This window comes from Saimiri boliviensis, chromosome 6 (genome assembly GCF_048565385.1).
Source record: "Saimiri boliviensis isolate mSaiBol1 chromosome 6, mSaiBol1.pri, whole genome shotgun sequence".
NCBI classification, from domain to species: domain Eukaryota; kingdom Metazoa; phylum Chordata; class Mammalia; order Primates; family Cebidae; genus Saimiri; species Saimiri boliviensis.
In genome coordinates, this window is record NC_133454.1 from 117,536,522 (window position 1) to 117,558,413 (window position 21,892).

General features: G+C 42.5%; 1 protein-coding gene across 20 annotated transcripts in view; it reads left to right on the forward strand.

Moving 5' to 3' along the window:
• Positions 1 to 21,892, forward strand: part of CTNND1 (catenin delta 1) — a 57,714-nt gene that overhangs the window by 24,445 nt on the left and 11,377 nt on the right. For 5 of the 20 annotated variants that reach the window (XM_010334810.3, XM_039471136.2, XM_010334829.3 and 2 more), the window contains exons 2-12: positions 4,212 to 4,328; positions 6,048 to 6,336; positions 8,418 to 8,489; positions 9,893 to 10,045; positions 10,648 to 11,183; positions 15,243 to 15,706; positions 17,121 to 17,304; positions 18,463 to 18,580; positions 19,710 to 19,863; positions 20,256 to 20,273; positions 20,707 to 20,775. In XM_010334810.3, the coding sequence (XP_010333112.1) occupies positions 6,142 to 6,336; positions 8,418 to 8,489; positions 9,893 to 10,045; positions 10,648 to 11,183; positions 15,243 to 15,706; positions 17,121 to 17,304; positions 18,463 to 18,580; positions 19,710 to 19,863; positions 20,256 to 20,273; positions 20,707 to 20,775 (1,963 nt within the window). In that variant the 5' untranslated portion in view covers positions 4,212 to 4,328; positions 6,048 to 6,141. Of the gene's footprint in view, positions 1 to 1,264; positions 1,377 to 4,211; positions 4,329 to 6,047; positions 6,337 to 8,417; positions 8,490 to 9,892; positions 10,046 to 10,647; positions 11,184 to 15,242; positions 15,707 to 17,120; positions 17,305 to 18,462; positions 18,581 to 19,709; positions 19,864 to 20,255; positions 20,274 to 20,706; positions 20,776 to 21,892 lie in introns of all 20 variants that reach the window. The other 15 variants (XM_003920127.4, XM_003920130.4, XM_074401494.1 and 12 more) reach the window with 9 other exon arrangements.

Consider the following 21,892-nt stretch of genomic DNA (forward strand, 5'->3'; position numbering starts at 1 on the left):
AGCCAGGGCGACAAGAGACCCTGTCTTTAAAAAGAAAAAAAACCTCTAGAATGACATGGAAGGGGAGTTTTGCTTGTCATCATTAGAGGAAGAGCATAAATTTGTGACATGATTTCAGCTCACTGCAACCTCTGCCTCCCAGGTTGAAGCGATTCTCATGCCTTATCCACCCAAGTAGCTGGGATTACAGGTGTGTGCCAACATGCCTGGCTAATTCTTAAATTTTATTTTTAGTAGGGATGGGATTTCCCCTTGTTGGCCAGTCTGATTTTGAACTCCTGACCTCAAGTGATCCTCCCGCCTTGGCCTCCTCAAGTGCTGTAATTATAGGCGTGAGCCACCACGGCGGGCTGTGATATTGGTTTTGATTTTATAATGAATATATAGGAGAAAAGGAGGAGAGTTGCCTTTGGGCCTGGCTGCTGAAGATAAAATTTCTTTCCCAAAAGCCCAAAGATTGGTGAACTTTGGAGTTCACCCAGCCTATGGTTTTATATATATTAGCTCATTAAAACTAAACTCTGAAGAGTAATAGAAATGGAAGCTTACAGGGGTTATAACTTTTCCAAGGTTTCCTGCCTAGTTTTTGGCAAAGCCAGGAATTGGACCGTGGTCTTTTGACCCCTAATCTGAGTTTTATTTTGTTTTTCCCTCAAGTGAAGAATTCTTACAGTTTTCAGGTCTGCTGCAAATGAAAGAGGGGAGCATGGGGAGGCTGGTTTATTCAGAAACTCTACCAACCACACCCCAAGCTCTAGTCTCTGTAGTAGTAACAATATTACTGGCTTTCAGTGGTCAAGACATTTTTCTGAGTACTCTACATGAAATGCCTCATTTAATCTCCACAACCACCCTATCTATTTTTATTCCTCCATTTTACAGAAAAGAAAGCTGCTGTTTTGAGTGGTTGATACTTTGCCCAAAATCATATAGCTAATAAGTGATAGCTCTGATACTTAAACCCAGGCAGGTAACAGAGCCTATACGCTTAACCTCTAAGAATCATAATTCCAAATTGTATTTCTTTAGCCAATTTACAGTAGAAGAAATCATTCCAGGGACTATGCTACTGGTAAGTGATTTTTTTTTTTTTTTGAGATGGAGGCTTGTTCTGTTGCCCAGGCTGGAGTGCAGTGGCGCAATCTTGGCTCACTGCAACCTCCACCTCCCCAGTTCAAGCAATTCTTTTGCCTTAGCCTCCTGAGTAGCTAGGATTACAGGTGCCTGCCACCATGCCTGGTTAATTTTTGTATTTTTTGTACAGACGGGGTTTCACCATGTTGGTCAGGCTGGTCTCGAACTCCTGACCTCGTGATCCGCCCGCCTCGGCCTCCCAAAGTGCTGTGATTACAGATGTGAGCCATCATGCCCGACTGGTAAGTGATTTTTTTTTTTTTTTTTTTTTTTTTTTTTGCCTTCCTATCTGGTTGGCATTGTCTGGTTGTTTGATCCTTCTGGGTATTTGATTCAATTTAACTTCTTTTGGTTTGGCGTTCTTACAGAAGAGACTGAGCTTTTATCATCATTACTTGGATGAGGGATCTTTATTATGGATTCTGGACTCTGGGTAATAGCAGGAAGATCTTTCTAGTGTGGGTGGGATTTAGGAATGTAGGACCTATGGCTTGTTAAGAGTAAAGCTAAGCATTCTCAGAAAATCTAGTCTTCAGGGGGAATAACAAGTTTCACTTTATGTCTCCCTAACACCCTTACTTCAGGAATTGTTTGATGGTCTTTTTTTTTGGTGAGAGCAAGTGTAATTGAAAACGTAAGTGGCAAACTCGGTATGGGCTGAACTTGTACGACTCTTCTGCCAAAGTCAGCTGATGGTTTGTAGTAATCTTTTTGATGTATATGACATGGAGAAGGATCTATTTTCCTTAAGTCTCCAAGTTATGAGACCGTTTACTGTAGCTTGCCCCACTCATGCTTTCTTTTTCCTTCCATTTTTTTTTTTCTGTTTTCTCACTTATATGTAGATATTATGGATAACTCTTGAGCCTAAAAAAAAAAAAAAAAACAAAGTAGAACCCTTTTCTTTCCCTGTTTTCCTGTGATAGTTGAGAAGAAAGCTCTCAAAGGTTGTAGAGGAGAGGATCTGGACCATCCATCTTGTACTGACTGCACTTCTATTTGGACCTGACAACATGGCATAGAAAAACACAGGCTTTCGAATGGCACAGACCTGGATTTAAATTCAAAATTTGTTATTAACTGTGAGACGTTGGGTAGTTTCTTCACCCATGAATCTTATTTGCAGTAAAACTTCTTTAGGGTTGTTGTAAGGATTACCAGAGTAATAAATGTAAAACATTCAGTAATCATTAGTTTGTTTCACATTCCGTTTCTCCAAGGTAATAAATAGTTAAGGCCTCAAATACAGAATCAAGGACTTATGACGGATATGTAATGCTATGATGACTTTCAAGCACAAGAGAAGTGCCCTTTGTACCAGAAACACTGGTATATATAGGTGGGGCCTCCTAGTAAATAGATTTGGAGTAGGAAAACCAGCCCATTCACTCCTTAGAACCTAGTTATGTTTTTGATCCAGTTGATTTCATCTACTAGTTCAGAAAATAGTTTGAGGCTGAGACATTACTGTGAAGTAATGTAATTGGAAGAGTTAAACTAACTCTTGAAACAACTTAATACCTGACATTTTTATGTAACATGCGTTGTCTTACCTGATCCTTATAACAACTCTTGAGTTAGATGGGGCTAACTTCCTAACTCCTGGGAAGCAGCAGTCTGTTTTTTTTTCCCCCAATTTGGTTCCTGGAAACAGGGTAAATGGATTTGGCATCTTACAAGTGAGAACATGACAGAGCTTACTGCCATTGTTGGGTAGTTGTAGAACCAGAACTGGGACTAGTCTTCTGCATTGTATTCTATCCCATATAGCCTCTGCTTCTGACCTCTTTCAGAGAGAATATCTCCCCATGCTTTTAGACCTAGGAATCTGATCTTTTTGCTTAATTGTGCTGTCTTCTTTTCCAAATTAGAACCAGGTGGTCAGCTTTAAAGCCATGAAAATGGTGGAAGCTAATGTGTCTCCAGATACTGCTTTCTGATCTAGAGCCCTGAGTATTTTTTCTGTCTTCCTTCCTAATTCTTCATTTAATTTAAGTTGCAGGGCCATTTATGGTCATTTATACACTTTCTCTTTGTAGCAGGGGATGTCACTGTATCCCCCATGGTAGCAGTAATTTGGGCTTTTATTAGCAAAGAAGATTATAGGGTGGAGGTTGCTGTAGTGGTAATTGCACTTCAGACCCTGTTGAAACTCAGTAACTGGAAGAATCTCTTTTGAGCTCAGAGTCCTCTTGGTGTGGAAGGTTCATAGGTCATTGTACATAGTGGATAAGGGCAAGTACTTAAAAATAAGAAATGGAGATGAAAGGGGAGCAACTTTTTTTTTTTTCTTTAAATAAAGGTGCTTATTAAAGAAAGACCTTTGAGTGGCCTATTGGAATGTAGGGTGGGAATATGAGCAAGTGGCAGTGGGTTTTAGACTGAAAGGAAGAAGAAGAGTTGATAAGTGGTTGTGGGAACTCCAAGCTGGGGTAGGAGGAATTTAGGGAAGGGCTACCACATTCTTTAAATTTAGGGACTGGATTGATTCAGGAGTTTATTGGGCACTTATTTATCAGTTTTTTTGGGGTACTCTTGTTTGCAGAATTCCATATACACAAACAGGCCCAAGCATCTGTGCTTGGTGGGGCTCTGGGGAGCGTGGGAAAGGGAACTGAAGCAAAAGGCTCAGCCTAGGCCAGTCCCCACATGTCTTCCCCACACAACTTTTGCATTGGTTTCTCAATGTCTTTGTGGGCATGCTGGGACTGGGCTTTGAGGTTTCTGCCTTAGGGGTGGGAAGGGAGGGGGAAGGGCATTCCAACAGCAGTTTTTTTCTTTTTCCCCAATTTGGTTGCTGGAGACAGGGTAAATGGATTTTTGAACATATTATATAACCTGTTCTTGGTTATATATGGGAATACTGGTAGAGGAACTCTCACATGACAGTATAATCCAGGTTTTAATGAAAACGACATCCAAGCAAAGTCCAAATGGCACTTGTCACGTTAAGCAATTCCAAGTCATATTTTAAATTACTTCTTTCATTCTGATTATTGCCCCTTGCTCTTGTTTTTATGTATTGGGTATATTTTATTTTTCTCTCATTCCCATTTTTCCTTCATATATTTCTGCAGCTCTCTCCTTCCTGCTTCCTCCTTGCTGTGGTGGCTGGGATGCTTCTTCCATGATTATTTGAATCTAGACTGGGCAGTTCTCTGTTAAACCAATCAATTGCGACCTTCTCTTAACAGGTGTGTATGGAAATAATGTTTATTAAATATAAAAAATCTTTTTAAGAAATATATATTTTTATTCCTATCATGTCACAGCAGAAAAAAATCTTTTTAAATACCTTTTTTCTTTAGGGGTTGGCAAGAGGGTGGGAATAGGGGAGATTTATTTCAAAACCTGTCTTTCAACATTGTATATTTTGGACTGGAGTAAAGTCTGTCATAGCTATAAGAGGGAAAAAAACCCATTGAGTCCAACAAGGTATGACTAATGCCTCTTAAACCTCCTGTTTATATGATGATATGGAGAACTCTTCATTTCTATATAACTATCTTTTATTGTATAGATAGCACACAAAACCCTCTAGATACTTGGATATTTATTCTGAGTTAGAACAAGTAAGGTGGTAAAAAGATAGTCTATTTAGAGCAAGGACATCCAATCTTTTGGTTTCCCTGGGCCACACTGGAAGATGAATTCTTGGGCCATACATAAAATACACTAAGATTAGCCAATAACCTAAAAAAAAATTGCAAAAAATCTCATAATGTTTTAAGAAGTTTGTGGTGGGCTGCATTCAAAGCTGTCCTGGGCTGCATGCGTCCCATGGGCCATGGTTTGGAAAAGCTTGAGTTAGAGCTTTCTGTGGGATTATAGAGATGTAGGAACTTCCAGCCATTGATGTGTAGAGGTTAGGATATGACTACTGTGAGGTGCACTTTCAGAAGTTGAGGCTAATACTCCTTTTCCTACTTCCCAAAGAGCTTAAGTTTCTTGAAGATAGTGTTTTTTTACATGTAGAGTTTTTTGTGGTTCTGTTACTCTGTTGTCTCCATTAGTCAAGGAATGCATTTTAGCATCAGTTTTATATTTAGCAAACTATAGTAGTATAGTTTTGGACTGTTGGACCATTTTATGAATGTATTATTATTTTTTTGGAGGCAGAGTCTTTCTCTGTTGCCCAGCCTGGAGTGCAGTGGCACCATCTCTGGTCACTGCAACCTCCACCTCCTGGGTTCACACAATTCTAATGCCTTAGCTGGGATTACAGGTGCCTGCCACCATGTCTGGCTAATTTTTGTATTTTTAGTAGAGACAGGATTTCTCCATGTTGGCCAGGCTGCTCTTGAACTCCTGACCTCAAGTGACCGCCCACCTTGGCCTCTTAAAATGCTGAGATTACAGGTGTGAGCTACTGTGCCCAGTCTACTTTCATTTCTTAATTGGCATTTTAATTTAGCATAGTAATTTTTTTTTTAATTTTGCTGCTACTAAAAAAGTAGTTTTAGTGGTTAGTTTTGGGAGAGGTTAAGTAAGATCTGTATTGCCCTATTATCTCTAAAAGTGGCTTGTCCCTGCAGGATAGCGAATGCTTGTCTGTACCATAGAGTTACACATTTCATTGAGTTGATACTAACAGATTTTTTTCAGGGAAAAATAATTCAGTCTCATAACTACAGCACCTGGCCACATTCTTCCATTCCGAACAGTGTATAGACTTAGATTTAATTGCACCTTTCCTTTAAATAGTGATTTCTGGTGGGATATTGAAGAAAGCGTAGTGGGCAAAGGATTCCACTTGAACAGACACTGGTGATGGGCTCCCAGGCTTGGCGGTGGCTTGCTTTTTGCACTGCAGTAAAAACACGAGAGGGCATCTTTGGCTCTGGGATTGATAATTCATCTGTCTTCTCTGACCTGTGACCTTTTCTCTCCTTTCTCTTACCCTTTCCCGGTAGTGTGAAGTGAGGGGGTCTCTCTCCCTCCTTCTCCTCCCTCTGTGATTCACCTTCCTTTTTACCCTGCCCTGCGGCGGCTCCGCCCCTTACCTTCATGGACGACTCAGAGGTGGAGTCGACCGCCAGCATCTTGGCCTCTGTGAAGGAACAAGAGGCCCAGTTTGAGAAGCTGACCCGGGCGCTGGAGGAGGAACGGCGCCACGTCTCGGCGCAGCTGGAACGCGTCCGGGTCTCACCACAAGATGCCAACCCACTCGTGGCCAACGGCACACTCACCCGCCGGCATCAGGTAACCCCTCTCTCCATCAGACCTGCAGGTAGGACTTTGGCATGGTCACAGAGAGGCTATGATCCTTTTTGGGAAGCTCTTCTCCTTTTGGTGATGAGCTATCCAGTGCCCGTCCTTCCAGGGATTTTTTTTTTTTTTTTTTCCAGGGGTGAAAAATGCTGATAAGAGACAAGGAATATTGCTGCTGGACTGAGTTGGATGGGCTTACTTTCTCTAGAAGCATCCATCTGACTTCCTGTTTTGCTGGAGTAGATTTTCTGGGGTGGGATACAATTCTAATAATGGTAGATAGTGTAGTTTGCAGCTATGCTCAAGTGACTTTTGTTTACTGATTTTTTTTCTTGGTATCAAAAATTCAGGAAAGTAAATGCCCATTTAGTGGTTGGGCATCCTGTGCGCTCAGCTCTAGTTCAGTCTCCCTGAGGGAACAGTCTGTACTCAGGTGTGTCAGTGTCCATAAATTGTGTACTCCTGCTCCATATTGCCCTTGTGGGCTCTCTTTGTTGGCAGTGTAAATCATGTGTTGGAGGAAAGGGTCATTGTTAATTCTGTTGGTTAGAGTTGGAGAAGGAGCATCATTCTGCTGTTTAACCCAAATAACCACAGGAGCCAGTGGTCTCTGGGTTGATTGACTCTGTGATGTGACTCTGGAGATTGGTGGTAGAAATGAGAAGTATCTTGTGTTTCCTCTGGTTTTTCTAGTCTGACTTTGCTGTGATATAATCTGTCTGAGGTTTTGTGCGTGTGTGCGTGTGTGTGTTTGTGTGTGTGTGTGTGTGTTTGTGTGTGTTCGCGCTCGCCATTGCCTGATAGACAGCATCTTATGAGAGATCTCTGAGTGGGAACCAGAACAGTGCTCTTGCCCTAATAGTCCTTGTCATTCTTTTTATTGAGTAATTTATTTTTTAAGATAGAGAAAGTCCCTCATACTGAGGAACCTTGTAGTTGAGTGAGATAACAGAATTCCAATTTGGGGATAAAGGAATTCGAGGGAGGCAGCATGCTTGCAATGTTCCTAGGATTTTTACAGGAACTATAGTAGAAAGTTAGGGATGAGATTATATTGAAAGGAGAAAGCAGGATTGCTCAGGCCTAGAGGTGCTGGGGAATTCCAGGATTCAGTATGTGGTTTCTCTCTTATTTTTAACTTCTGCTTAGCAGTAAAACCACACCCTTCCTTCTTCCTGAAAGTAATGTTTAACTTCCTCTCCCTGCAGCATTACGCTCTCTATGTAATGGGAGTGGGGTGGAGGAAGAGTCTCCCAAGGTGGTTGGATCTCACTGTTCTACTGGGAGAGGAGCAGGCAAATGTATTTTTATGTGGTATAATGTCATTAGATTATTTCCTGCTGCTTAAGTCAGAGCAACTTCTGGATGACATTTTGGAATGTATTCTGTGGCTCTAATAATTATTGGTAAAGATGATGAGCCTTCTGTTTTCTTGGGGGGAGTTGGGGTACTTGTTTTTGTACTTGGAAAGGGAGACTCATATCTCTCTTTTTTTTAATTTCTTTTTTTTTCTTTTTCTTTTTTTTTTTTTTACATTAGGACATGATAGCCATCTTGCTTCTTTCTTTAAAAAACTGCTGGGAATGGGAGTTTCCAGTGGTAGTACTGCATGAAGATTCATGAGACTATAAAGAAGCTCTTTGGAAACCCCCCCACTTAGGCTTTCCAACTTTCCTTACTTTCTTATGGATTTCCAAAAAGGCTGCATGTAGGGGGACTTATCTCGGTCTCTGCTATTTATTCAGCAAATAGTTTTTGAGCACCTGTTATGTGCCAGGCACTGCTAAAGGCACTAGGGAATACATCACTAAACTAAACCTTCTGCCATCATGGAGGTTACGTTCTTATGTTCCAGAGACCCTGTTTGCCAGAGTTCCAGGCCTGATTTCCAATTTTGAGGAAAGTGCTAAACTAACGAGTGATATGGTTCTTTTATGAGTACTGACACAAGGACTCCAGGCCACACCTATCTTCTTGAAAGGCCTTTTCCTATTTGGAAAAAAGATCATTTGTGTTTGATAGAGCAAAAGAAGGCCACAAAATGAATTGTCTTCTTGTGGGCTGTATTTCAGAACGGCCGGTTTGTGGGCGATGCTGACCTTGAGAGACAGAAATTTTCAGATTTGAAACTCAACGGACCCCAGGTAATTCTTTGTCTCAAGACCTGGGTTGCTTCATTCATATTTTCTTATTTCCCCAGCCTGTGAGTGCATATTGGTGTCTTGTAAAGTGCCTGGCACATTGTACACACCCATTAATAAGTTTTTTTCATTTACAAAAACAAAGAAATGGAGCTTCAAAGTATATATGTAGTATTGTTTTGGAATGAATTTTAATGACCACTGATCTTTATGGCTATTTTTCCTCACCACTGCCACCTTATTTGATCCCTAAGTACTATGTTTCTTTTCTAGAGACAGTAGGCTTCTACTTTGCAGCAGAAAACCCTACCTAAAATCTGGCTGGTCTTGAGCCTTTTAGATAGTATCTGAAGAGTGCATAGAGCCAGTCAAAAGGTGGCTCTTACTGGGATTTTCAAGTTTATCTTAAAAGTTCTTTATTTCAGGCCGGGTGTGGTGGCTCACACCTGTAATCCCAGCACTTTGGGAGGCTGAGGTGGGCAGATCACCTGAGGTCGGCAGTTTGAGACCAGCCTGACCAACATGGAGAAACCCCATCTCTGTTAAAAATACAAAATTAGCAGGGTGTGATGGTGCATGCCTGTAATCCCAGCTACTTAGGAGGCTGAGGCAGGAGAATTGCTTGAACCCAGGAGGCGGAGGTTGTGGTGAGCCAAGATCACACCATTGCATTCCAGCCTGGGCAACAAGAGCAAAACAGTCTCAAAAAAAAAAAGAAGTTTTTTATTTTGGCCAGGTGTGGTTTGCTCATTCCTGTAATCTCAGCACTTTGGAAGGCTGAGGCTGGAGGATTTCTTGAGCCCAGCAGTTCAAGACCAGCCTGGGCAACATAGTGAGACCCTGTCTCTACAAAAAAAATAAAATTAGCCAGGCATGGTGGTGTAAGCCTGTAGTTTTAGCTACTCAGGAGGCTGAAGTGGGAAGATTGCTTGAGCCTGGGAGGTTGGGGCTGCAGTGAGCTATGATCATGACACTGTTATCTAGCTTGGGTGACAGAGTGAGGACCCTATCTCAAGTAAATAAATTAAAAGTTCTTTTTTTTATTGGGTGAGCTGCTCTTTTGAGGGGTCACTCAGGCATAGATGAAACTGCAGTTAACACAGTTCATGTTAACTTAGATGACCACAGCTGGGAAGTTAAATCTGCTGTCTCTGTCACTTGGATGTTGATGTGGCTATAGTTAACTCAGTTCATGTTTGTTAAATGACTACAACTGGGAAATTATGTCTACTGTCCTTTTGTACAAGTTCAGAAGATGGCAGCCACCCATCTAAAAATCCTGAGGCCTATACAAGATGCATGAGGAGACCCTATCTCCAGGGTTACCACTTATGATTCTTATTAGGATGGACTGTTAATACACAGAGCTTAACAGTACTTTCTTCTATCTTTTCTTTTCCATATAGGATCACAGTCACCTTCTATATAGCACTATCCCCAGGATGCAGGAACCGGGGCAGATTGTGGAGACCTATACCCAGGAGGATCCTGAGGGAGCTATGTCTGTAGTCTCTGTGGAGACCTCAGATGATGGGACCACTCGGCGCACAGAGACCACGGTAAACTAAGATGTGTATAAGATCTGGAAATGATAGAAGAGGTCTTTTTGTTTCTGTTAGGGGAGGGGTTGAGCACTTACGATGGAGGATTGATATGCCATCATTGATCTGATCACATAAAGAAAGTGATCTCTGGCCAGATAGAAAAGATGAAGAGATATGGGAAAATCTTATGTAACAAGGAAGAGGGAAGGTATTTCAAGGTCTGTAGCAGTTCCCCTTATAGGCATAGTTATTGTCAGGGCATTTTTCCTGCTTGGGGACTTCCTGTAGGATGGCAAGAAAGATAGATGGTAGACCTTAAAGCAGGCGTCCCCAAACTACGGCCCTCTGAGGCCATTTATCAGGCTCCCCGCCGCACTTCAGGAAGGGGCACCTCTTTCATTGGTGGTCAGTGAGAGGAGCACAGTATGTGGCGGCCCTCCAATGATCTGAGAGACAGTGAACTGGCCCCCTGTGTAAAAAGTTTGGGGACGCCTGCCTTAAAGCATTTCAAGGTAAAATGACCTAGGAATCTAAGGGTTTGTTTCTTTTAGAGTGGTTTAGAATTTAATTGCTCACTTCCTTCATTAGTTTTTCTTTTTCTTGTTCCTTACTTGCAGGTCAAGAAAGTAGTGAAGACTGTGACCACACGGACAGTACAGCCAGTCCCTATGGGACCAGACGGATTGCCTGTGGATGCCTCATCAGTTTCTAACAACTATATCCAGACTTTGGGTCGTGACTTCCGCAAGAATGGCAATGGGACACCTGGTCCCTATGTGGGGCAAGCAGGCACTGCTACCCTTCCCAGGAACTTCCACTACCCTCCTGATGGATATAGCCGCCACTATGAAGATGGTTATCCAGGTGGCAGTGATAACTATGGCAGTTTGTCCCGGGTTACTCGCATTGAGGAGCGGTATAGGCCCAGCATGGAAGGCTACCGGGCACCTAGTAGACAGGATGTGTATGGGCCCCAACCCCAGGTTCGGGTAGGTGGGAGCAGCGTGGATCTACATCGCTTTCATCCAGAGCCTTATGGGCTAGAGGATGACCAGCGTAGTATGGGCTATGAGGACCTGGATTATGGTATGATGTCTGATTATGGCACTGCCCGTCGGACTGGGACACCCTCTGACCCTCGTCGGCGCCTCAGGTAGGCAAGAATGGGGGAAGATGAAAGGGCCTTTTCTAAGACCAGGAACAAGGGGTAGCTTTTCATTCAACTTCTAAGAGCTTTTCAGGATTAGAGATTCTTGTGGCCTCCTCCCCTCTGCCTGGTTTGGGGAGAAAGGCTACCCTGTTTTTCCCTTTTCTTACTTGGCTTAGTACTGATTTGCCATACATACATATATACATATATATATATATATATATATATATATATATAAATGAAAATCATGTATTTTAATTTCTTTTTTTTTTTTTGGATAGTTGTCTTGCTCTGTCCCCCAGGCTGGAGGGCAGTGGTACCATCTTGGCTCACTGCAACCTCTGCCTCCTGAGTTCAAGCGATTCTCCTGCCTCAGCCTCCCTAGTAGCTGGGATTACAGGCAAGCACCATCATGCTTGGCTAACTTTTTGTATTTTTAGTAGAGATGGAGTTTCACCATGTTAGCCAGCCTGGTCTCGAACTTCTGACCTTAGAGATGATCCGCCTGCCTTGGCCTCCAAAGGTGTTGGGATTACAGGTGTGAGCCACCACACCTGGCCCATATATTTTAATTATAGAAAACAACTTGTGATTGTTATTAGTGTATGTCAGGCGTCTGGAAACTTTTTACACAGGGGGCCAGTTCACTGTCCCTCAGACCGTTGGAGGGCTGCCACATACTGTGCTCCTCTTACTGACCACCAATGAAAGAGGTGCCCCTTCCTGAAGTGTGGCGGGGGGCCGGATAAGTGGCCTCAGGGGGCCCCATGTGGCCCGTGGGCCGTAGTTTGGGGACGCCTGATGTATGTCCTGAAGAATGAACTTTGCTTCTGTGCCTAAGTTTCTGCTGTTTCTGGCTAAACTGTGACCCCCTTTTGGTGTTAGGCAGAGGATTCTGATGTGTGGGGTGGTGGAATTCTTGCTCACTTGTTCCTGGGAATTTCTTCAGCTTCTGGTTTGGTATTAAGAACAGAGCTGAAGATTTTAGGAATTCAGGGCCAAAAGAGACAGTTAAAGATACACACACACACACACACACACCCCAACACCCCCACACCCACCCCCTCAACTTTCTTGTGGTATTTTTAATCCCAAAGTTAAAAGCAAACTTTGACCTCACAAGAGCCTTGACATTCTATGCTTAGGGTCTTACATTTGATTGTAAAGTGAAATAATTGTGGTGACATCCTTGGGTGGAGGTCTGGGGGTATAGTAGCAACCCTCTAAAAGGTCACTAAGCAGCTGCCTGCTCTGACTTCACTACTTGTCCCTGGGGATTCTTTGGTGTTGTGAAAAAGGGAGTGATTGATGTTTGGACTGGTATATGGTTTGCCTTGTTGCCTTGAGAGAATGCTTTGGAATGGGGTCTTCAGACCCCTAAAAAGGGCCACGTAGAACTATTTTAGGCTTTGCAGGCCATGTATTATCTTTGTCCTATGTTCTTTTTTTTTTCAAACAATCCTTTAAAAATGTAAAAAGCATTCTGGGGGTGTACAAAAACAAATTTGTCCCATGGGCTGCCAGTGCTGCTTTAGAATAAATTAGAGACAGTGTTTTCCAGGCAAAGAGAAATGATAAGAAACAAGGGAAGATTTATGGTTGTCTTGATGGTAAGGATACCCCAGCAGCTGTTGCTGAAGTGCTCTATCTAGGGTCATGACCTTTTAAAGCAAATGCGTTGGTGCTCATTTTCCTCATGTATTAGGTAGCTTTGGTTAACAGTGAACAGGGGTGGGCCCAGGGGTAGAGGCCCCATTATCTAAGACTGAGTTACTCACCTTTCAGGTGTCTTTGATAGCTAATCCAACTCACATGTGACTCATTTTAATACCTGTAGGAGCACCAGACCTCAGCTGGTGCAACCCAGAGCAGTGGTAGATAACAGCCATCATTGAAGCAGTCTGTCCAGGGTGTTGGCTCTATTGCAAGTCTGCTTTTTCTGACTTCCTCATTAGTAAAGAGTGATTGGACCCAGATGGGTGTGGGTGGCCAGGTCATTCTCTGCCATCCCTAGCTGTGGTAGTTCACATAGAGTTTTGTGCCTGGTTCTTGGGTTTGTTCCAGGGTAGCACTGGACTTGGAAACCTGCTTGACTAGCAAGAACATTTGCTGCTTCCTGTTCCAGGCTTGGAGAGTGATACAAGGTCAAACTTAAACAGTGAGACAGTGATTAGTGGAAAAAGCACTGAACCCTGAGACCTTGGTTCTAGTTGTGCCTTTGCCACTAGCCAAGTAGCCTCAAGCAAGTCATTTGATCTTTCTGGGCACAGCTTTGTTACTTGTAAAACAGAGGGAAGAATGTCCAATCCACTGCCTCTACATAGAAGAGGATTTAAGATAGAGTTCTCTGGAAATTTTAGTTATGGTAATTGTTTTTATAATTGTTTATATTAATAATAGAAGTTAAACATGCTCAATACAGAGCTTGAAAAACCCAGAAAAGTATACCATCTACCGATAAAGAACCACTGTTAACATTTTGGTGCATATCCTTTGAGTTTTTTTCTTATACATGTAACTATATCCTATTTTCTGTCTACTAAAATGGAATGTTAACATACTGCTTAATAGCCTACTTTTAAAACTTAGCTAACTAAGCTATTCATTTTGTTTTCGTGTTTTTTTTTTTTTTTTTCCCCCAGATGGAGTCTCCCTCTGTGGCCCAGGTTTGAGTGCAGTGGTGCAATCTTGGCTCACTGTAACCTCCGCCTCCTGGGTTCAAGCAATTCTCCTGCCTCAGCCTTCCAAGTAGCTGGGATTACAGTTCCACAGCCGGCTAATTTTTGTAGTTTTAGTAGAGATGGGGTTTTGCCATGCTGGCCAAGCTGGTTTTGAACTCCTGACCTCAGGTGACCCGCCCGCCTCAACCTCCCAAAGTGTTGGGATTACAGGCTTGAGCCACCAGGCCTGTCTCTGTTTCCGCATTATTTTAAGACTATCTGGGTCATGTTTTACTAAATGCTTTGTCCATCTAAATCACTGTTGTGTGGTTGATGTTGATACCTGTGAGGAAGGCCTTCTGCTCAGGGCAACCTTGAGTATTTGGTGACAGTGGGAGTGGTTTTGTAGAACAAACAACAGCTTATTTGGAGAGTTCCACACAATAGATTCCCCTCTCCTGTGGGAGCCAGAAAGAGATGAGCTCACAGATAATGGTTTCTTCCTTCCTGGTAGTTATGAATAAATAATAGTGTGAGACTCACCCTCTAGTGGTTGTTGGTAGTACTGAAACAGGAAGAATTATCTCCTGGTTTGATTTTTCTTACTTTCTATTGCTTTGTTTCTAGTGGCTGGGCTTCCCAAATATGATGTTGGTGAATAGGCTCCATTTTGAAAGAACTGGAGGTATTATCTTTAGAAATTGGAGGATGGAATCTTACCTCTGACACATTTGTTGAGTAGCAGACATGACCTTGGGATGACTGAAAATTACTGTTCAAGTTTATAGCTCATCAGTACCAAAGCCAGGTTCTCCTGTGATGTAGCAAGAAGTCCTTTATGATTTTTTCTCTATCAATCCATCTTTTATAATTTTCAAACTAGGATAAGGAGAAGCTTAAACATGAAATGTATTTAAAGGTCTTATCTCACCAGTTGTTTCCTATGTGTAAATGCCTCATTTCCTGTTTGGTTAAGAAACTGTTCTCAGACTTCTGTGCCATTGAGTCAGTTGCTTTGTTTAACTCTGCTGTCTCAGGGTTTATCCTTATCTCTACCTAGAAAAGTTAATAGCTGTCAGATATCATTCAAATAAATGATAAGTAATAAGGATTTGGTTCTTTCTTTTTGATTAACCTCTCCTGAATGCTTGCTACTTTCTAAGCCTTCATACTTCAAAGGAAAAAAATGTAGTTTTAATTAAATTGCAGGTGCCTTTAAAATTATTGCCTTTTATTTTTCCTAACCCATTGAGGAAAATTGATCAGTATATTATTCATGCAAAGGAGAGATAAGATCAGCACTCTTAAATTTGGGTTAATCCTGCTTTGCAGATGAGGGAATGTCCAGGAAGCTAGACATTATGGCTTGATGTATTCTCTTGGTTCTTCCAAAACTTCTCAGGAGCTATGAAGACATGATTGGTGAGGAGGTGCCATCAGATCAGTACTATTGGGCTCCTTTGGCCCAGCATGAGCGAGGAAGTTTAGCAAGCTTGGATAGCCTGCGCAAAGGAGGGCCCCCACCTCCTAATTGGAGACAGCCAGAGCTGCCAGAGGTGATCGCCATGCTTGGATTTCGCTTAGATGCTGTCAAGTCCAATGCAGCTGCATACCTGCAACACTTATGCTACCGCAATGACAAGGTGAAGACCGACGTGCGGAAACTCAAGGGCATCCCAATACTGGTGGGATTGTTAGACCACCCCAAAAAGGAAGTGCACCTTGGAGCCTGTGGAGCTCTTAAGAATATCTCTTTTGGACGTGACCAGGATAACAAGATTGCCATAAAAAACTGTGATGGTGTGCCTGCCCTTGTGCGATTGCTCCGAAAGGCTCGTGATATGGACCTTACTGAAGTCATTACCGGTGAGTTCTAGGCCCAAGGAAAATTGTTAAGTCACTGTCAGTCTCTAGAGATATTGAGAACTAGAGGGATTTCCAGACCTTTTACTTTTGATGAAAGGTTGTGAACTGGTGGCCTTTGGGTCAGATCCATCTCACAGATTTGTTTAGATTATACAGCATTTTTGAAATTTTAAAGAAATGGTTGCTGATGTTTAAAATTCAGATGATTTTGGCCGGGCGTGGTGGCTCCGCCTGTAATCCCAGCACTTGGGAGGCCGAGGTGGATGGATCACAAGGTCAGGAGATCAAGACCATCCTGGCCAATGTGGTGAAACCTCGTCTCTGCTAAAATACAAAAAGCTAGCCGGGCATGGTGGCTTACGCCTAGGGGAATCGCTTGAACTGGGAGGCACAGGTTGCAGTGAGCCGAGATTGTGCCACTGTACTCCAGTGTGGTGACAGAGGAAGACTCTTGTCTCAAAAAAAAAAAAAAAAAAAAAAGAAATTCAGAAGATTTTACTTAAAATTGCAGATTCTTAACTTCTACTAAAAATGTGAAAGAGTTGTTAACAATGGATCTCTTTTCTTCCCTGGCAGTATTTGGTCTGAACTGATTGAAGCATATGCTTTCTAATTTATACTAATCTCCAACACATTCTTTTATCTGACCAACTAGAGCCATTTAGGAAGTTGTTTCCCAAACATGGAGTTGAGTGTCAACTGCCATTTTTTAACATTCTTGTAATTTCTTTTAAATATCTGCCTCTATTGACTCACCTTGTTGGCCCATATAGACATATGAGCTTGTGGTTCCTGCTTTATTTAGAGTTTTTCAGATTGTGGGTTGCAATCTATTAGTGTAATCCATGAGTGAATAAAATTTTGTGGAGCATAATCAGCATTCCAAGAGAAAGGAATAAAGAAAAAAAAGTAGTTTAGACCATTGCTTCTTAGTTACGGGCTGTTTTGTCTGCCCTGCCCTGAGGACTTTTGGACATTTTCAGGGTTGGATTTATTTTTGGTTGTTACAACTTGGAGCGGGGAGAGGGAGTCCTACTGGCATCTAGCGAGTAAAGGCCACGGATGCTGGTAAACATCCAACAATAGATGAGACAGCTCCCCATAACAAAGAATTACCTGGCCCAAAATGTCAGTGATGGTGAAGTTGAAAAACTCTGATATAGGTAGATCAGAGAGCATTGCTTATAGTTAAGTATAGTTTTATAAAACTTTATTTCATGATCTGTATGTTTATGTTGAGCTATAATGTAGAATATATTTCTTGCTGAGGATCGCAAACAAAGCTTGAATATCACTATGAGGTATTTGGTCACTGGGAAAGACTGAGAAATGATATAATAGGGAATTATCTTTGACGTTCTTCAAATGTATTGCTTGAGTGCCCAAGAGCCATCTGATGAGTTGTCTCTTCCAGGAACCCTGTGGAATCTTTCATCTCATGACTCAATCAAAATGGAGATTGTGGACCACGCATTGCACGCCTTGACAGATGAAGTGATCATTCCTCATTCTGGCTGGGAGCGGGAACCTAATGAAGACTGTAAGCCACGTCATATTGAGTGGGAATCAGTGCTCACCAACACAGCTGGCTGCCTTAGGTAACAATAGGGGTTTTGAGAATGTGAAGATGAATTTTTGAGGACTGATTTACATTTCCTTAAAACTAAAATTCTTTAGCCTCCATTCCTATCTGTACTGCATACTATAACTCCAGCCTGTCTTTCTGCCTTTGTTGCTCTTCCCTCTTATATACCACATGTACCTGTATCAGTTTGCTTGTTGTTCCCCGCACATACTCTTCACTTTTATGCCTCTTTGACTTTGTTCATCTACTTTGGTAAGCTTTTGTTCAGCATCTACCATGTGTAGGGTGGTCTAGTCCTGTGTCTATGCCCTTGTCTTAGTTATCTGTATTTCAAGTCAGGCTGTGATAAATGCAGCAAAAGGGGTACAGAGTACTAGGAGGCAAGGTTATGGGTGAGGAAGGTCTGTTCTTTCTGTGAATGCTTTTCCCTTCTTCTTTATCTTTTTGTGGCTAAACTCAAGTTCCTTTATTAAAGTGTTCCTGAATTATTCTTTTTATATTCTATAAATGCTGCTATATAATCTTTCCTTCTTTGGAATACACCTCTGTGTGCTCTGTTCCATTCTCCATATGTATTATACTTCCATACAAGAAGAATCTATTCCATCTTATTATTGTATCTGGTTATCGTATCTTATAATTTTTTTTTTTTTATGAGACGGAGTTTCGCTCTTGTTACCCAGGCTGGAGTACAATGGCGCGATCTCGGCTCACCACAACCTCCGCCTCCTGGGTTCAAGCAATTCTCCTGCCTCAGCCTCTCAAGTAGCTGGGACTACAGGCACGCGCTACCATGCCCAGCTAAGTTTTTGTATTTAGTGGAGATGGGGTTTCACCATGTTGACCAGGATGGTCTCGATCTCTTGACCTTGTGATCCACCCGCCTTGGCCTCCCAAAGTGCTGGGATTACAGGCATGAGCCACTGTGCCCGGCCTGTATCTTATTATTGTATCTGGTACATATCATTAACCCCCAGCCCACAGCATTATAAACATTCAGAAGGCAGGGACTATTAATCAACTTTTTCTCAACTGCAGTACCTTGCTTATAATAGGTATTCATTATTATAGTGAGTAGAAAAAATTATTGAGGAAGCTTGTAGGTGTTGAGGGTTATTTAAGGGAGGATTTCTGGATTCGAGTCATCTTGAAGCTTCTGGTTTCCCTTCAGGAATGTAAGCTCAGAGAGGAGTGAAGCTCGCCGGAAGCTTCGGGAATGTGATGGTTTAGTTGATGCCCTCATTTTCATTGTTCAGGCTGAGATTGGGCAGAAGGATTCAGACAGTAAGGTAAGTGCTGGCTTACCTTTAATGGCTGAGTGAATTCCATTCACCACAACTATGACGTATCTAGTGCAGAGACCTATCATCTCAGGCTTTCAAGTAATGTTAAATATTCGTACTGGCCCCTATCTCTTATTTTTGAGACAGAGTCTTACTCTCTTGCACAGTCTGGGGTGTAGAGACATGATCTCAGCTCATTGCAACCTCCTCTTCCCAATTTCAAGCAATTCCCCAGCCTCCTGAGTAGGGCTTACAGGCATGTGCCACCACACCCAGCTAATATTTGTATTTTTAGTAGAGATGGGGTTTCACCATGTTGGCCAGGCTGGTCTCAAACTCTAAACCTCACATGATCTATCTGCCTTGGCCTCCCAAAATGTTGGGATTATAGGTGTTAGCCACCATGTCCAGCTGAGCCCCTACTCCTTAAAGTGGGTATTCAACTTAAAACATGTTTTGTTTTTTTTGAGACAGAGTCTGACTGTGTTGCCCAGACTGTCGTGCAGTGGTGTGATCTCAGTTCACTGTAACCTCTGCCTCCTGGGTTCAAGGAATTCTCCTGCCTCAGCCCCTGAGTAGCTGGTATTACAGGTGCCTGCCACCATGCCCGGCTAATTTTTATATTTTAGTAGAGACAGGATTTCACCATGCTGGCCAGGCTGGTCTTGAACTCCCAACCTCAGGTGATCTGCCTGCCTCGGCCTCCCAAAGTGCTGGGATTTACAGGCGTGAGCCACCGTGCCTGGCCTTTTTAAAAAAAATCTGTCACCTATATATTTTAAAGCTGATTAGCTGTCTTCCAAAACTGTACATTGTCTAAGTAGAAAGAATGATGATCCAAGTTTTGGTTACACACCAAATAGTGGCAGAAGCCAATAAGTCCATAGGTCGGCCTTCCATTAGCCTGAGGCCACAGGTATTTCAAGAAGCCTGGAACACTTAAGAGGCATACTGAGTTACTCAGGTTTTTGTGCTGACATTAAAAAAAAAAAAAGGCATCCTGAGAAGTTATGGATTGGGTTATGCATTTGAAGATCAACATTTTAATACCTTAGTCATGGAAAGCTGTATTTGTGGAGAAATCACAATAGACATTCTTTTTTCTCATCGACCCCTTTTATCTTGTGTCCCTAAGCTTGTAGAGAACTGTGTGTGCCTCCTTCGGAACTTATCATATCAAGTTCACCGCGAGATCCCACAGGCAGAGCGTTACCAAGAGGCACCTCCCAATGTCGCCAACAATACTGGGCCACATGCGGCGAGTTGCTTTGGGGCCAAGAAGGGCAAAGGTGAGTCTTGGTTCCTGTTTCTTACTCTTCAATGTAGGGCAGGGAAAGGAAGGAACACTTTTGCTTAAGGCATAAAATACTTGCCAAGCAGTATGGGAGTCTGCCTGGTTACAGATGTCTTTTTGCTTTGCTGCTTATCCTGTGTTATGTGCTTTATTCAGGGTGGTGGTGGGGTGGTGGTGGTGGTGGTATCAACGACTGGGGCAGTGGAGGATGAGAACTCAATTAATCTGGGACCTTTTTCCCCATACGTCCTTTGTGTTTTCTGTGTTTTTCTTTTCTTCTCTGTGCTTTCCTGCTTATTTGCCCATGATCCTGCTGACATCTTTCTTCTGCATTTTTCTTATTTCATTTCTCTTCTTTGCTTTCTACCTTGGGTGATACACTGGAAGATGAGTGGTTCTCCAGAGGTGAGTGGAGTCTTTTAAGGTGCTTATCTACTTCTAATTTGCATGTTTTGGTTTTAGTGTCCCTAGTATATCCTTGCCTAACCTTTCCCTGTCTATGCATGTAGGAAAATTCAGTTGAGGAAGACATTGAAACAGTAGCTAATGGCTCATGGCATGCTGTTTCTTGGCAGCAGTCCCCGTTATCAGAACTCAGGACAATAGCATCAAGCATCAGCAGTGGTCATCCTCATCTTACCTATCTGCTGCCTGCTTTCTATCCTTGTTTCTGTGTAGTCCTCTTCTGGAACAAGTTGCCCCCACCTGCCCTTTGCCCCCCATGGTGCATCTGTGATCAAAAGATTCTGACTGAAGAATGAAAAATGTGCCATGTGGAATCTTTTATTTTTTTAAACTGGCTTACCTTTCTCTCCCCAACCCTTTTTCATTTTTATAGGGAAAAAACCCATAGAGGATCCAGCAAATGATACAGTGGATTTCCCTAAAAGAACGAGTCCAGCTCGAGGTAAGTTATCTTCTGAGTCTCCAAAGGTCTCATAAACATAGTACAAAGATATTTGGTAACCTAACAGCAGACTTTATGTAATATGTTTATTGTCCTCTCTTTTCCAACTTATGGATTTGAAATAATTGTGAAAGTATTGAGAAGATGTATAGTATTACAGCAGTTACAAAGTACTGCTTGTTAAGGCATTTATTCAGGTTACTTGAGGATAGAATAAGGTCCTGATGATAGTCTAGAGCAGAAATTTAGGAACCATAAATGGCCATACAGGGCCTGAGACTTAAACCTCACTATTAAACGAAGATCCTTCACCAAGAAAGATATTTTTTAGGCTGGCCACAGTGGCTCACACCTGTAATCCTAGCACTTTGGGAGGCCAAGACAGGCAGATCACTTGAGATCAGGAGTTTGAGACCAGCCTGGCCAACATGGTGAAACTCCATCTCTACTAAAAATACAAAAATTAGCCAGGTGTGGTGGCACGGGTCTGTAATCCCACCTGCTCTGGAGGCTGAGGCAGAAGAATCACTTGAACCTGGGAGGCAGAGGTTGCAGTGAGCCAAGATTGCACCACTGCATTTCAAGCTGGGCAACAGAGCTAGACTCTCAAAAAAAAAAAGAAAAAGATACTTTTTATTTTTTATACTTTAAGAAGTTTGGATCTTTGTATTCATCAATACAGGGAGTCCAAAGTTCACAGCTCTCCACGGATATAAAAATTGTAAATGTTAAATCTGTGATGAACCCTTTTACTTAGTAATTGCAAAGATGGGAAGAATGACTGGATTGAGTTAGAAATAGTTGATTTGAGGCCGGGCGCGGTGGCTCAAGCCTGTAATCCCAGCACTTTGGGAGGCCGAGGCGGGTGGATCACGAGGTCGAGAGATCGAGACCACCCTGGTCAACATGGTGAAACCCCGTCTCTACTAAAAATACAAAACATTAGCTGGGCATGGTGGTACGTGCCTGTAATCCCAGCTACTCAGGAGGCTGAGGCAGGAGAATTGCCTGAACCCGGGAGGCGGAGGTTGCGGTGAGCCGAGATCGCGCCATTGCACTCCAGCCTGGGTAACAAGAGCGAAACTCCGTCTCAAAAAAAAAAAAAAAAAGAAATAGT